The sequence below is a fragment of the Tiliqua scincoides genome, chromosome 9 (genome assembly GCF_035046505.1).
Source record: "Tiliqua scincoides isolate rTilSci1 chromosome 9, rTilSci1.hap2, whole genome shotgun sequence".
Classification (NCBI taxonomy): Eukaryota; Metazoa; Chordata; class Lepidosauria; order Squamata; family Scincidae; genus Tiliqua; species Tiliqua scincoides.
The window spans coordinates 18,770,499-18,786,481 of record NC_089829.1 but is presented as its reverse complement, the minus strand read 5'-3'; the positions used below and the strand labels follow the sequence as shown (position 1 = coordinate 18,786,481).

The 15,983-nt window shown below is 47.4% G+C and overlaps 1 protein-coding gene across 1 annotated transcript in view; it reads left to right on the top strand.

Annotated features, from left to right (window-relative positions):
• Positions 1-15,983, top strand: part of GPI (glucose-6-phosphate isomerase) — a 32,320-nt gene that overhangs the window by 4,849 nt on the left and 11,488 nt on the right. Inside the window, exons 2-7 of the mRNA XM_066637449.1 lie at positions 6,090-6,180; positions 8,214-8,282; positions 9,644-9,763; positions 11,780-11,863; positions 11,953-12,099; positions 14,158-14,229. Of these exons, the coding sequence (XP_066493546.1) occupies positions 6,090-6,180; positions 8,214-8,282; positions 9,644-9,763; positions 11,780-11,863; positions 11,953-12,099; positions 14,158-14,229 (583 nt within the window). The remainder of the gene's footprint in view (positions 1-6,089; positions 6,181-8,213; positions 8,283-9,643; positions 9,764-11,779; positions 11,864-11,952; positions 12,100-14,157; positions 14,230-15,983) is intronic.

The following is a 15,983-nucleotide window of genomic DNA, read 5'->3' as shown; positions in this document are numbered from 1 at the left end:
GCTGCTATTTTACTCTAGTGTTTTTTGAATGTAGTGTTCTCACTTCCCTGATGGAAAAGAATTGTAGCATAGAAAATAATTGCCCTCATCAATTCTTACCTCCTTCAAGGCATTCTGCTGGTTAGCAACTATGAACTCAGATAGAAGACTCATATTTTTTTTTTGTTTGGAAAAGCAGGATATACATCTGGGAGACAGAACCTAACTGACTTGCGGATGACGTGCATGAGATTGTGACTTCTTTAGTGAGGAGTTCCATATAAGATTGCCTTCCTCTTTCCTTTCTGCTTCCTGCTTCTTAATCCTCACGTGTCATCTCAGTATGCCACAGAGGTTGGATTGTATGGGTTGTAGCATTAGTAACTGTCCCTGTGTGTGTGTCGCATTATTTAATGTCATGTTGGTTTGTCACATGCAAATAGGGCCATGCAAATAGGACCAATCCAGCCTTAAACCAGCTGCTGTGCATGTAGGAAAACTTCCCCTCTGACTATGGAGGTGAAGGCTCTGTAAAATCTGAGAGATGAGCGAAAGAACCCAGTGGCTGCTGTGCATGTGTGGTGTACATGACACATCTCTCTCCCCACCCAAGCTTCATGCTTTTTGTCTGCCGCATTGCAGAACAGGCACTGGAGCAGAATATGTTCGGTGGCGGGAAGGCCCTGGGAGATCTGTTAGAGAGGTTCTGCAAACCCAGCTATGTCAGTGAAACAAGAACATTGAGCTCTCTGTGTGCCCTGGAGCCACTAATATAATGGGATGTAGCTCTGTTATCTGTGCCTCATTGTCCTAAGGAGAGCACATCCCTCTAAATAACTCCTTCTCCACCGCTGGTTGGGTCAGTCCAAGGCTCATTGTGGAATGGATCACTGTTGCCTGTGCAGTTACTGGCTTCCTGTGCTAATCTTGCACATTCCCAGACTTTGCAATGTTCGTGTACCACCAGAAGCCTATCAAATCACTCTAAACTCTAGCCCAGTGGTTCCCAAACTTTAACACTGGGACCCACTTTTTCAAACTACACTATATCAGGACCCACCTAGCTTTATGAGACTAAAAAAGGTTTCCCTTTACGAGCCACTCGAGCCTGTGTTTTAATCTTTTTTTCTATGGGAGGACCCCTTTCTTTAGCTTTTGTTACGCTCCATGTTTATAAGATCAGGACCATTCTGGTGGCCTTGCATTCCCCTTCTTAGTGGACCAAGTCATAATGGCTCCATTTTACTTTCTGTAGAGCTCAATATACTTTCCTTTTTGGCTATCAGCTTGTCCAGCCATTTTCAACCTTTTTCATCTCATGGCACACTGACAAGGCACTAAAATTGTCGAGGCACACCATCAGGTTTTTGACAATTGATAAGGCACAGCAGGCTGCCAGTGGGGGGCTCACATCCCCCATTGGCCCTACTAATAAATGACCTTCCCCCAAATTCCTGTGGCATACCTGTGGACCACTCGCAGCACACCAGTGTGCCATGGCACAGTGGTTGAAAATGGCTGAGCTAGTCAGTCTTGTGACCCACCAAAAATCAACTCCCGATCCACGGTGGATCCTGACCCACAGTTTGGGAAACATTGCTCTAGCCCTCTGCAGGCAAGCACAGAATGTTGGGGGTCTGACTGAGGAGCACAGTAAGGCAGAGGGGTGGTTTGTTCCCTGGTGTGTCTGGGTGTGTCTGTTTCCTCACTTTTGGTGAAAAGGGAACCTGAAAAGGGCGTCTCTTCAACTGTTTGTGTTGGCTTCCAGTGCAGAAGAGACATGCTTGGGCTGCTGTCTAGATAAACCCACATAATTTGGAAAGCTTCCCTGGGACAGTTGCGGATTAGATTATACAACTCTCAAATGAAATTGGCAAGGAACGGAGCAGAAGAAATGAATTGGGTGGGTGGTGCCCTTTAATGACTTCACATGCTTGCTTAACCCATGTTTTCACGAAGGGTTGGAGATGAATAGGTGATGTGATTTTTTCCAGCTGTGTGGATCAGTCTTGTAGCTGCATGTTTGATCTTTTTGTCTTGGAGTGTTAGCCTTGATAGCGGCCTTCCTGACCCGATGGGTCTAAATACAAATATGATTCAGTTGTAAGAGGCTGTTCCAAGCAAAGAAATATGTGAAAATATCCCCAAAGCATCTACAGTTAAGGTGATCTTTCATGACATGCAAATAGAGCCAATTCAGCCATGAGGCTGTTGCATCAGGCACTGGGGGAGGGAAGGGCTGTCTAACCACCTCCACTACTTCACCCCCCACTCCCTGGATTGGAAGTGTGGTGGTGTGGAAGAGGGTGTGGCAGATTAAAGCTTACCTTTAAAGCCCTTCATGGATTGGAACATGGGTTCTTGAGGGGGCTGCCTGTCACCTCCCCCCGTTATCTGGGAAGTATGGTCACCAACAAAGGCTAGACTGGATGTCACAGTAAGGAGGGCCTCTTCTGTGGTGGTGCCACAGTTGGGGGACCCCCTCCTTTTGAAGCTGAGAATCTCCCTCTCATCATTGGCCTTCCAGCAGTAGTTAAACTTCTGTTTTGAGACTTGTGTTGAGTCTTTCCTATGAATCATCTGTGCGCTTTTAATCAGCTACAGTCACAGATTAATACCATATCAGTGGTGGACCTGTTGGCTCGGAATCCACACTGCGATTCTGGATAGACGCTCTCTGCAAGTACCTGGAGCCTCTTTAGTACAACTCGGGCAAACAGCTTTCCTACAACGCTAAGGAGAGAGATGCCGTGGTAGTTGTTGCAGTCACCCCTGTCACCTTTGTTCTTGTACAGCGTGATGATGTTTGCATCCCTCATGTCTTGAGGTACTCCACCTTCTCTCCAGCAGAGACAGAGGATTTCATGCAGCTCAGTGACGATGATCTCTTTGCAGCATTTTAGGACTTCAGCAGGGATGCTGTCTTTTCCAGGTGCCTTGCCAAAGGCAAGGGAGTCCAGGGCCACGTGAAGTTCTTCTAGGGTTGGTTCACTGTCAAGCTCTTCCAGCACAGGCAGGCACTCAATGTTGTTCAGTGCTTCTTCGGTGACTACATTTTCTCTGGAATATAGCTCAGAGTAGTGCTGCACCCAGCGTTCCATCTGCTGCGCCCGATCCTGGATGACCACGCCTGTGGCAGACTTCAGAGGGGCAATTTTCTTCTGTGTTGGACCTAGGGCCTGCTTGATACCATCATACATCCCCTTGATGTTGCCCGTGTCAGCTGCTATCTGTATCTCGGAACAGAGCTGGAGCCAGTAGTCGTTAGCACATCTCCTGGCAGTCTGTTGGACTTTGCTGAGAGCAGTTCGGAGGACCTGCAGGTTGCGCTCACTGGGACAGGCCTTGTATGCTGCTTGAGCTCTCCTCTTTTCCTCAATGACTGGTGTCAACTCCTCAGAGTGGGCTTCAAACCAGTCTGCCGCCTTGTTGGTCGTCTTGCCGAATATGGACAAGGCGGTGTTGTAAACGGCATTCTTGAAATGTTCCCATCTGTTGGATGCGTTTGCGTCGGCCGGGCCTGGAAGAGATTCCTCAAGCGCTTGTGCAAATTCCTCCACTTTTCTCTGATCCCGGGTCTTGCTGGTATCAATGCGAGGTCTTCCTTCCTTTTTCGTGTGATACAGTCGCTTTGTTTGCAGTTTCACTCTGCTGCACACCAGAGAGTGGTCAGTGTCGCAGGCAGCACCATGATAACTGCGTGTGATCTTGATGCTGGGAAGGCTGGAGCGTCTGGTGAGGATCAGGTCGAGCTGGTGCCAGTGCTTTGATCTTGGATGTCTCCAAGAGACTCTATGTTGGGGCTTTGTGTTGAAGAACGTGTTGCTGACACAGAGACCGTGATGACAGCAAAACTCTAGCAGGCGTTGGCCATTTTCGTTCATCCTCCCAGTGCCAAACTGACCTAAGCAAGTGGGCCATGAACTGTTATCAGCACCAACTCTAGCATTGAAATCGCCGAGGATGAACAATGGCTCTTTTACAGGGATTTTCTTGACAGTGGTGGCCAGGTCATCATAGAATTTGTCTTTGGCTTCTGCTGGAGACGACAGAGTCGGTGCATAAGCACTGATGAGAGTGATAGGTCCTGCTGATGACTGGAGCTGCAGGGACAAAATTCTTTCACTTCCCACAGTAGGTGGGATGATGGATTTCAGCAGGGTATTTCTGACCGCAAAGCCAACGCCATGTTCCCTGGTTTCGTTTGGTGGTTTTCCCTGCCAGAAAAATGAGAAATTTCTCTCCTTGACAGATCCGGAATCTGGCAGCCTAGTCTCTTGAAGGGCGACGATGTCCACCTGCAGTCTGCTCAGCTCCATGTCGATGACAGCTGTTTTGCGTGCGTCGTCTATTTCTTGCAGGTCATCAGAGAAGCCAGGTGTCATTGTCCTTAGACAATGTCCTTAGACAACTGCAGGAGAAATGCAGGGAACAACGACAGCCACTCTTTATAGCCTTCATAGATCTCACAAAGGCTTTCGACCTGGTCAGCAGAGACGGCCTCTTCAAGATTCTCCCCAAGATTGGATGTCCACCCAGGCTCCTCAGCATCATCAGATCTTTCCACAAGGACATGAAGGGCACTGTTGTCTTCGATGGCTCCACATCAGACCCTTTTGACATCCGAAGCGGAGTGAAGCAGGGCTGTGTTCTTGCACCAACCTTGTTTGGGATTTTCTTCGCTGTCCTGCTGAAGCAGGCCTTTGGAACTGCAACAGAAGGCATCTATCTCCGGACCAGATCAGACGGAAAGCTCTTCAACCTCTCCAGACTGAGAGCAAAATCCAAAGTCCAGCTGAAATGTCTGCGTGACTTCCTCTTTGCCGACGATGCAGCTGTCACTACCCACTCTGCCAAAGATCTCCAGCAGCTCATGGATCGTTTTAGCAAGGCCTGCCAAGATTTTGGACTGACAATCAGCCTGAAGAAAACACAGGTCATGGTTCAGGATGTGGACTCACCTCCCTGCATTACAATCTCTGAGCATGAACTGGAGGTTGTCCATGATTTTGTGTACCTTGGCTCAACGATCTCCGACACTCTTTCTCTCGATACCGAGCTAAACAAGCGCATCGGTAAAGCAGCTACCACGTTTTCCAGACTCACAAAGAGAGTCTGGTCCAACAAGAAGCTGACGGAACATACCAAGATCCAGGTCTACAGAGCTTGCGTCCTGAGTACACTTCTGTACTGCAGCGAGTCATGGACTCTTCGCTCACAACAGGAGAGGAAACTGAGCGCTTTCCACATGCGCTGCCTCCGACGCATCCTCGGCATCATCTGGCAGGACAAAGTTCCAAACAACACAGTCCTGGAACGTGCTGGAATCCCTAGCATGTATTCACTGCTGAAACAGAGACGCCTGCGTTGGCTTGGTCATGTCGTGAGAATGGACGATGGCCGGATCCCAAAGGATCTCCTCTATGGAGAACTCGTGCAAGGAAAGCGCCCTACAGGTAGACCACAGCTGCGATACAAGGACATCTGCAAGAGGGATCTGAAGGCCTTAGGGATGGACCTCAACAAGTGGGAAACCCTGGCCTCTGAGCGGCCCGCTTGGAGGCAGGCTGTGCAGCATGGCCTTTCCCAGTTTGAAGAGACACTTTGCCAACAGTCTGAGGCTAAGAGGCAAAGAAGGAAGGCCCATAGCCAGGGAGACAGACCAGGGACAGACTGCACTTGCTCCCGGTGTGGAAGGGATTGTCACTCCCGGATTGGCCTTTTCAGCCACACTAGACGCTGTGCCAGAACCACCTTTCAGAGCGCGATACCATAGTCTTTCGAGACTGAAGGTTGCCAATACATACATACAGATTAATTCTGTGTGCTGCTCCTGTTTTGCTGTGTGTATTGATCATCATGTTTGATTTTATTAAATTATCAAATTCTGTGTTGACTATGCTACAGGCTGCCTTGGTTACCAGGGGAAAGGCAGGGTTGAAATATTTTTTTAAACAAACTTCCTCTTAGTAATCTGTGGGGTGGGAGGCTGGTTTATCACAAGAATGGGGGAAGTCTTGGGGTTAAGCAGAACTTGGCCAGTCACGGTAGACATGCCTGCCTTTGTCACACTTGTATAACTTACTTACTGAGTCACTGACTTATTACAGCCTGACACTGAAGAGTGAACAAGGAGACATCTTGGTGGACTTCTCAAAGAATCTCATTACGGAAGATGTGATGAAGCTGCTGATTGATGTGGTAAGTTAAGCACCAGCCTGCATACTCATAATTATTTCTGTAGCAGCTCCAGGAGGCAATAGCTAGCCTGAGGAGCACCTTTGTCTTGAAAGTCAGTGTGCGCACATACTCAAAATAAAGCTTATGAGCTTTGCAGAGTAACAGGAACAGCTTTCTGCTTGTATCTCAGTGTATCACAAAAGCAAACTCTCTCAGTCAATATTACAATTGTGGCCATTGGCTAGGTTCTAAAGGAGCTCCACCAATGTTTGGCACACTGTGAGTAGCTGCCATTGTGCCATAACCCTTTCCCTATCACCATGCTGGCACAAAAGAGGTTTTTTTGTACCAACTCCACAGTCCTGCTCTCTGTTTTCCATTCCCATCCCTTGTGGCTTCACAGCGACCCTGTGAGGTAGCAGCCTGAGCAGGGCTGGCCTTAAGAGCTGTGGGGCAAGACAGCAAGAAGAGACTGTACAGGATTATATTAAGATCTCAGTTTTGATAAGGCAGTACCATTTTTTGGATTGGATCCAAGCCACCTCTTGCCCAGGCTTTGTTTTTTTTTCCCCCCCAATATATACCTCTTGCCCAGGCTTTGAAAGGTTACTGTAACCCCCTCCCAAATGAGGCTTTGAGACCCCATTGGGGTCATGACCCACAGGTTGAAGAACTGATCAACCGCTCCCTGAGGTTTCCACCCTTGCTTCATTTCAGCAGCTGTTTTGTTCCCTTTGTTTAAAAATAGGGTGTTGGAAATCCTTGCTAATCCTGGGAGTGGTTGTGCTTGGTGGTAGATCCACTTCTTGCATGCAAAAGGTTCTCGGGTTTGGTTCCTAGCAGCATCTCCAGGTAGGACTGGGAAAGACTGCTTGAAACACCGGAGTGCTGCTGCTGTTCACTGCTGTCAGTGCTGCGCGAGGTGACCAAGTGTCATGAATATGTGCCGCTTAGGCCTAGTAGCATTGCAAAGCCTGAACCAAAGTAACCCAGTAACATAGAAGTGGCTTGCATCCTAGCTGCAAGGAATTTACAACTCAATGAAAGGTGATAATGTAGCACCTCAGCAGACCGAGAGGCGCCCACGAATCCCCAGTGGGGAGGGGGAGAACTAAGAGGGCTAGCATCCAGCCCCACTTCGAGAAGATTCTGTCCCCAAGAGTTGTGATTGGTCAGTTCAAATAAATACAGAGTCACCTCATCCTGTAGCATGAGAAGTATAAGAACAAAGCCGAAAGGGGTGTCTTGTCTCTTTGTCTTTGGTCTTTGTCTCTTGGTGGGAAAGGTGGTGGGGGCACAGCCTGCCCCGCCAGGACCATGTGGCCTCATAGGTAACTGGGGCTGAGGATCTACAAAAGAAGCTGACCCAGGTGAGAGTTAGGGAATAATAGAGATAGCCACTTAGCTTTGTTGTTTTATGCTGATATGTTTCCTAGAAGTTATGCCTCTAGCATTTGCTGCCTTTTGTAACTGTTTGTAACCCTATGTACTTAATAAAGTAAAAATCCTTTTACCATGTCGGTTCATTGTCTGTTGGGGAAAAGGTTCAGAATACTGCCTAGCCGTTCAGCAAGCTACCAAATACTCATTGTGGACTAGTAACTTGAGGACTGAGACTTTAAGTAAAGAAAGTGCTCAGTGCCTACAAGGGATATAGTTAAGCCTAGAGGGTCTCAGTGTGCCTGGACTGAGACACTGGCACATACACAGTGGTGGCAGTTCTACCGAACAAGGATCCTTGAAGCTCTAGGGTTCAAGGACTAAGAACTCTGAGCACCCAAAACCCTGGGAGTGTATGACAAGTTTACGACACCAAGGAATTTCTTTATCCAGTGAATTGCCCAAGCATCTACCAGGAGATCACAGTCTCTCCTCTCCCTGCTCCTGCAACAGCATGCAGTCATCTTTGACTTGGTGCCCCTCAGTCATAGTCACTCAGCAAGTTATGGGCCTTGGTATAGATTTTTGACATGTTATAGTGCCAGTGCTTACTTTGTGAGAGCAAGGAACAGAGGGAGACAACTCTTCATCAACTTGTCAATTTATGCTTTCAGGCAAGATCAAGGGGCATTGAGAAGGCTCGAGAGCAAATGTTCAGTGGTGAGAAGATCAACTTCACTGAGGTATGGTCATCTTTATCAATGGACTCGGATTTCTGTTGAATGATGAGTGATGAGCTTTTTGCAAACAAGTGGTGTTACCCAGTATGGTAACTCATGGTGGCACCCCCATGGACCTCCTCCTGTTCCAGTCATTGTCGGAAAAGTTTCTGCAGCCCAGATCTACCAGGCTTCCCAAGGTGGAGTCAAATCTACCTGCCTGGTAGACCTGGCCTTGCAGAGGATAAAGAGGCCGGGCAGGCTTCAGAGACTTTTCCAGCTACATTCAGGTCTGCCTGGGTCTGGGTACACCTGGGCTCCAGAGTGGGGGTGAGCTTTTGGTTTATCTGGTGCAGCCCACACTCCACTAGCAATATCACTCGTGCGTGCGTGCGTGCGTGCGTGCGTGCGTGCGTGCGTGCGTGCGTGCGTGCGTGCGTGCGTGCGTGCGCGCGCTGAGTATCCAAGCCTGTGATGATCGTCTCAGGATGTCCTGCTGTGCAAACCAAGGATTGCAGTTCTCAGTTGCCAGATTTAGAAGAAATTGTGTTAAACTCAAAAGATCTCCACTGCCATTCTTCCTAGAATCATAAAACATGACCATACACGTCCCCACACAGTACTGTGCCCAAAGTATTGCAATGGATGGGTTTTCTTGTGTATCTGCCTAGAACCTTTCGGCCATTTTCTTCCCCTGGTATCCAGGAGACTTGGCAGTAATCTTTCCCAGTCTGGCCTCCTCCAGGTGCCGCCTCCACCTAGTGTGGAAGGAGCTACTGCTCTGTTCTCTGTCCCTGCCCGTGGTTGGGGAAAGCAGACTTGGTGTCCTTCTTCTCATACCCCCCCCTTTTCATGTGTGCAGTAGGAGTTCTCTTGCTAACTTTGGCCACTCCATCTCCCCAGGATCCACAGGGTTAGAGAGACCACAGTGATCCCTAGACTTGGTTTTCCAGAGTTGTCTTGAACTCTGCCAAGTGGCAGATCAACTTAAGAAATTTGATCGATCCCCTGCTTGATCGGCTTAAAAAAATTTTTGCTGCAACTAAATCTGCTCTTCCATAGTTTGTGAAATTCTGGGTCATTCAACACTGCCTAGCTGAACACTCACTTGGAATTTCAGTGTTGTCTGGTCCATAATCTGAGAGCAAGAGCAGGATTGGTCCTTTGCAGTTCCCATTCACTGCAATGGGATTTACGCCAGAGGGGGTACTTGGTGGATTGTGTCCAGGTCCTAGAAAAGGGGAAATGTTTGTGTTAGAATAATATGTAATGAATGACCCAAAAGCCATGCAGTCTGTCTTGCTGGGTATCCTTTTGACAGCTTTCTCTGGCAGGAGTGGATAGCCCAGCATATTCCATAATGGTCTTGTCCTCCCTTGTTGCAGAACCGAGCTGTGCTCCACATTGCTTTGCGGAATCGCTCAAATACGCCAATATCCATTGATGGCAAAGATGTAGTCCCAGAAGTGAACAAAGTGCTGGAGAAGATGAAGAACTTCTGCCAGGTATAAAATGTCATCAGGCATGCATGTCTGGGCTGTTCCCCTCGCCCTGTGCTACATAGTGCAGTATGTTAATTCTCACTTGCCTAATGATGAGTGGCAGGCGTGTTAAACTTTCACATTTACAGTGCTCGTATTGTGCTCTGAATAAACCAGCCTTTTATTGTAATCATAAAATATTGTCTTGTAGTATGATCAGATTGACAAGGCTACCACGCAAAACAAGGCTGTATTGTGCTGGTTAATATTCCTCACTTCTGCAGACTACTAACTGTCAATTTTGGCCATACCCTCTACAGACAAGGCTAGTGTTAAGAGTTGCGCTGTTTATCTGTATCTCTGAGCAGATGGATTCAAATATTGCCTGTATTTGAAAGGGGCTCTGTAGTTTCTTGGCTGGTGTTTGGGAGCCCTGTTGCAGTCTTGGTGATTTTAGGCCATAGACTAGAGTGAAACACCAAGACTTGCCGTTAATGCCTTTGGAGCTCTTCCTCCATTATGGAACAATTGCATATAAACAGATGTTTCTATATCCTAAACTTTTGCTGTCAACGTTTAGGCCAATGAAGGACCTCATTAAAGGAGTAAGGTGTGTGGTTGAAAGAGTTCATAACTAGAAGGAATAGAAGTTTCCTTATGGGCAGTGCAATGGCATATGGGTCAGGAAGAGGACTTTTCGTTAGCAAGAGAGAAGATTATTTGCATCCTGGCATAGTTCACTGCTCAGGGTCTTGGCAATGGGGCTTCCATTTGTTGGCATGATTCCTTGGACACCAGGGACCTAAGGGCATTGCAGTCTGAAAACTGTTGGCAGCATGAAGTAACTGGGAAGAGACTCATGTCCAAGCACTCCAAACCGCACAGCTGACACTAATTGGAAGCTCATCTGTGGTCTACGCAGGGAGGGCAAGATCTGAATGGACAATGGATTGCACAGTCCACAGGTGGCCAGGATGGGGCTCTAATGAGAGAAGCTAAAACCCTGGAGTCGGGGCTGACTGTGCTCATCCCTTAAGGAAGGCAGGATGCAAAAGTGGTTGTGCCCTCAGTTGCCAACTTCTGTAGACCTGACTTGGACCCCTTTTGCAGAATTGACAGCATTTATTTTGCCTTGTAAACAGTTGCAGTGAAATGCAGCAGCCTTTATTTGTACGATGTTTAGAGACTGTGTTTCAATGACAAAAGTAGCATGTTTTGTAAAACTGGCTCCCTATAATGCTGTGTATTTATGCACCATTCTGAGTGCATTATAATCTTGTTACCTTGCAACACCACCATATGTTGCAAAAAGAGCCTGAGGTTGGGTGGCTTGTTGGAAGCTTGCCTGGTGAGCCCATTTCAAATCTGTTGGCAAAGCAGGAAGTTCTGGTGTTCAGTCTCAATCGTTACCCAAGCCAGCTTCATAAATGCTGTCAGTGGGCAAGCTCTGCAAAGTCCATGATTTTAAATAAGAGGAGTAAAAGTGCTGCACCCAACCAGCTCATCTCTTGGTGACAGCTGCCACATGGGGTAACTTTTCAAAGCAGCCTCTTCACACCTACCAGAGCACACCCAACCCTGTCATTCTGCGAGAATGTGGACCATTCACTGGGAAGACCTCCCTTTAGCTTCTTCCGTGTTGCCCTGCAAATGGTGCATGAAGGAGCAAGTGGCAAGTGCCTGCAATTTTGGTCCTCTCCTCTCCACTTCACATTGTTGGGGTTGGCATTGCTTCATTGGCTGTAGACAGATGAATGGGGTGTCTTAGGAAGAAACTAACAGGGAGCAACTCCTCCTGAACTTCTAGTGAGCTATTTCAACCCTTTTCCAAGCAAATGCATGTTTAGCACCTACACACTAAATTTCAGTTGGTTGGTTTTAGCAGAGCTTCTGATTCTGTTATCTTAATAGGTTACCAAATGCTATTTTTGACATGTTGACAATTCTGGAATGACTGTACATAGTTCCAATACCTTTCATAGCTTTAGGGATGTCTCAGTACTGTCCCCTAAATGCGAGTCTGTTATTGTGTGCTTTCAGAAAGTTCGCAGTGGTGAGTGGAAAGGCTACACTGGAAAAGCAATCACAGACGTGGTCAACATAGGGATTGGAGGATCTGATCTGGTGAGCTACGTTCTGCCTAGTTTCTCTGTATAAAGAAAGTTTGTGGTTCAGAGATTTGGTGGCTCTGTTAATCTCTTCTCTTGCTTTAGGGCCCCCTCATGGTGACTGAAGCGCTGAAGCCCTATTCCAAGGGAGGGCCACGCGTTTGGTTTGTCTCGAACATTGATGGCACCCATATAGCCAAAACTCTGGCTGAGCTAAATCCTGAGACAACACTCTTCATCATTGCATCCAAGGTGGGTCCTGATCTAGGAGCATCTAGTTGTTCTTCCATCTCTTAGTAGGGTTTCTCTTCAGCCTTGTAAAGGATCTGTGAACTTGGGATGTGGAAGAGACTGTAGCTCAGAGGTAAAACAGGTAGCTTGCATTTCCAGAGTTCAAGGTACAGTTCCCAGCATCATCTCCAGATAGGGCGTGGAAAAACCCTTCTATGCATGAGATCCTGTCAGTGGATGTAGACAGTTCTAACCTTGACGACCAAGGGTCTGACTTAGAAGATTGATAATGGTTCTTCATGGTCCATTGATTAGAAAGGTCTTCCCCAGTTCTACTTGAAGTGCCACTGGGGATTGAATCTTGAAATGTGCCCACCTGCATGCAGAGCAAGTGCTCTACCACTGGGTGATGGCTCCTTGATCTTCTCTCAAGTGATGTAGACAATATTGAACTAGAGATCTGGTAGACGGCAGTGTCCTAGGTACCAACTCTCTGGTGCAATAATATTCAAACTGTCAGGACTCACTGATGTGCCGAAAGAGATGCTGACGGTGTTGTGAACCCAAGATATCCATCCTCAAGGTGTGTGTGTCTCTTTTCCTCCCCCTCTGAGTCAAAGTAACTTGTCCATGCCTCCTTCCAGTGGAGATGCTACCTCCATCAGGGCAAATGGCAGGAGCACAGCTGGTAACAGGCAAGATTAGGTAATGGATCCAGACTCCTGCATGAGAAGGTTTCTCCACCCATCCACCATTTGTTCATCCTGTTGCTCGTTGAATGTACACAGCTAAAAGTCCTATATGGGGTTGCATAGAGAATTGGGTACTATCAAGTGTCTGTAAAACCTTTGCTTGTGGCAACACTGATGAGCAGGCTGTTTGTCCTGAACTTTGACTTACTGAATTCATTGAATTTTGTTTGCTAGTGATTAAGTCTAGCGCTAGCAGATCTTATGAAACTGAACTTCTAGAAGGAGCCTGCAGCTTATATGAGACAATGGTGGTGGTGTCTTGGATTTAGAAGCTACAGCCCTAGTGCTACGGATGTGAAATGCACCCTGCATTTTGCAAGTGTTCCTCATTATCTCATCTTGGAAGCAGCAGTTCAGGGTTTAGAAAGGCTGAAGCATGAAGGGAACTTCAGAAGAACTGTTAGCATTATATTCGTGAACCCGTCAACCGCTGAAGCATCTTTACATGCCCATTAGGAAGACAAACAATTCTTGGCTCTCGTTGCCTGGTGGTGGCTGGATAATGGGTCAACTTGGAAAGGGATGAATGGCATTTTTTACAAGTTTTGTTTTGTCAACCAGCCTTTTGTTGGATAATGAAACCGTTTTTGGAAGATGGATGGGAGAGGAGGACGTGATGTTACTCCTTAAAGTTACATCTTAATGGTTGACTAAACTCCAATAGAGGAGGGTGCCCCGACAGATCTGCATGACTGCCCATGTCTGGTCATATCACATAGCGGGCAAACTCTTTCTGCTAATGAGCAAATGGAATTGTCTAAAAATTGGGGGAGTGGAGTAGGGGAGCAAAGAGCCCCACATTTGGAGGAAAGGCCATCATGGGTTTTGCTGGCTCCAGAATCTGATCACAAGGAAGGCACGGTCCCAACCAGACCTTCTTCAGTTCATGCTCGGATTACTCAAGTTCAAGTTGAAGATGAGTTCCAACAGGCTTGTCTCGAAGCAGGACTCACTCTGTTTACCTGCTGAAACTGCTGGAGCACTGAGTGTGCTGATGGGTGCAGAAAACTCATCAGAACACACTCTCTTTGCAAATACCCTCCTTGAAACCCATAAGGACTCTGTTGCTTTAAAAACAGATAGTTGAGAGTGTTTGGGCCATGCTGGTTGAAATTCAGCAGTCCTTTGGCTGGGGTGGGGTTTTTAGTGGTGGGGTCTGATATCCTTTCCCTTCCCAAGCCTGAATAAATAATGCAATGTCTATTTTTGTAACTTGCACAGATAGTAGAATTCTACATTGTCTTGTATTCCTTAAGCATTTTATAGATGGTTCAGCCAGTGTTTTAATGTTTTTTTCTGGGTTTTCCCCCCCCTCCCCCAAATCCAGACTTTCACCACCCAAGAAACTATCACCAATGCAGAAACAGCTAAAGAGTGGTTCCTTCACGCTGCAAAAGATGTAAGTAATATTGTGTTCAAATACATTGATGCACAAAAGTGGCTGACAGTACATTCCTGGGCATGTCCTACTTGGCGTATATAAGATTGCAGTCTAAGCAAATAGCCACAGTGGGGAAGAGTGCAGCAACTTCTGTAAAGGTTCCATGTGTGGCTCTCGGCACTGTGGCTGAATCAATCTAAAATCCACTGACACAAACAGGTCCCTTTGCAAGGCCACATCCAGCCTTTGGAGCAGGCAGCTCTCTCCTTTGCTGTATTGGCAATTAATTGTACTTTGATGTTACCTGGGCACCAGTACTAGCCATGGCTTTCTCCTTTACAGTGGTCTGCAAACCCACATTCAAACCACCACTTTAAATTCTGGTGTAGGATGAAAACCTGCTTAACCCGTTTTTGTCTAGCCCACAGGTGTACACATTTGATCCCTGTTGTGTATTTGCAATGTTGGGTGGAGATAGCTTCATTCCAGCAGACTGGTCTGGGGGTGGGGTTTTGCATAGCAAGGGGAGGGGGCATACATTCCTGAAACCAGCCCTGGAGTTGCAAAGCTGTGGATTGCAGGGAGCCAGTATGATACCTGCCACGGCCCATGGTGTTTGTGGAAGTCTCTCTAGCCCTGTACCTCAGAGCCTGTTACACAAGAGGAAAACATGAGCTTGCTTTTGGGTTCCCATTTGACACCTGGCAATTCTTTTGCCGGCGGATGCCAGACTGCATCCTAGGCAGGGTGGGCCTTTTGACAGCAAATGCCTGAACTATGAATAGACTGCCTTGAGCAGGACCAGCAGCTCACAGAACTGCCTTATGGCTGCTACAACTATATTGTGGCCAGTCTCAGGTGGACTGCTAAACTGCCCTGTTGTTGGGAGTTTGAGGAGCCCTTCTCAGTCGAACAGAAGGTGAAGCTCAACTGGAGTCTGTTAGCGGTTGTGTGATATGGTAAAGCTTGTTGGCAGTGGACTGACGGCTGGCTGGTTACCACCGCATGCCTTACCACTCTAAGGCTGCAGTCCGATATGCGCTTTCCTGGGAGTAAGCCCACTGAACACAGTGGGACTTTCTTCTGAGTAGATGTGCAGGAGCTGTAAAAGCAATTGTGATGTCTCTCCAAAGGTACTTCCACTAGGGCATAATTTGGAGGTGTGTAATTTGGGTTGAAACCATTGTGGTAAGAGGAGGCGCAGAGGCTTGCTTTTTAAGAGATGTATCAAATCTTAGCTCCCTAACAGCTGCAGCTTCAAAATCCCCAGATTTGGGAGATCTCTTGGGCAAGGCAGCCCAGGGGATTTATTCCCTTCAACTTGCAAGAAATGCAAGAGACAAATGGAAGTTTCTTGCAGTGCCGTAACACTTTTTTGGGACCTATGCAAAGTGAGAAGTTGTGGCCCTGTGAGGGATGGTGAAACTGATGGTTGCCCCCCCCCCCAGTGGATGAGAACAAGTGCCTATTGGTGCAGTCTATGGACCGGTCCTGTCTCTGATCCTAGCAGTGTGCTGGCAAGCTAGGACATCTGTGATAAGAGGGGAGCACACTCTGCACACGCCCGGAGTAGAAATAAAAGATTGCTGTACATGCTCTGGGGCTCAAATCACACCTAGCAAAGATCTGCTGGCTTCATGCTTTTGAGGATGGGGGCTGTTTACTACCAGTGTTTCAACCAAAGTAATCTACTGCAGAGAATGACCAGCAGAGGTTGTTCTAAGCAAATAACACTGTGTGGCATCATTCTGAAGAGGTTTGTCATAATTAAA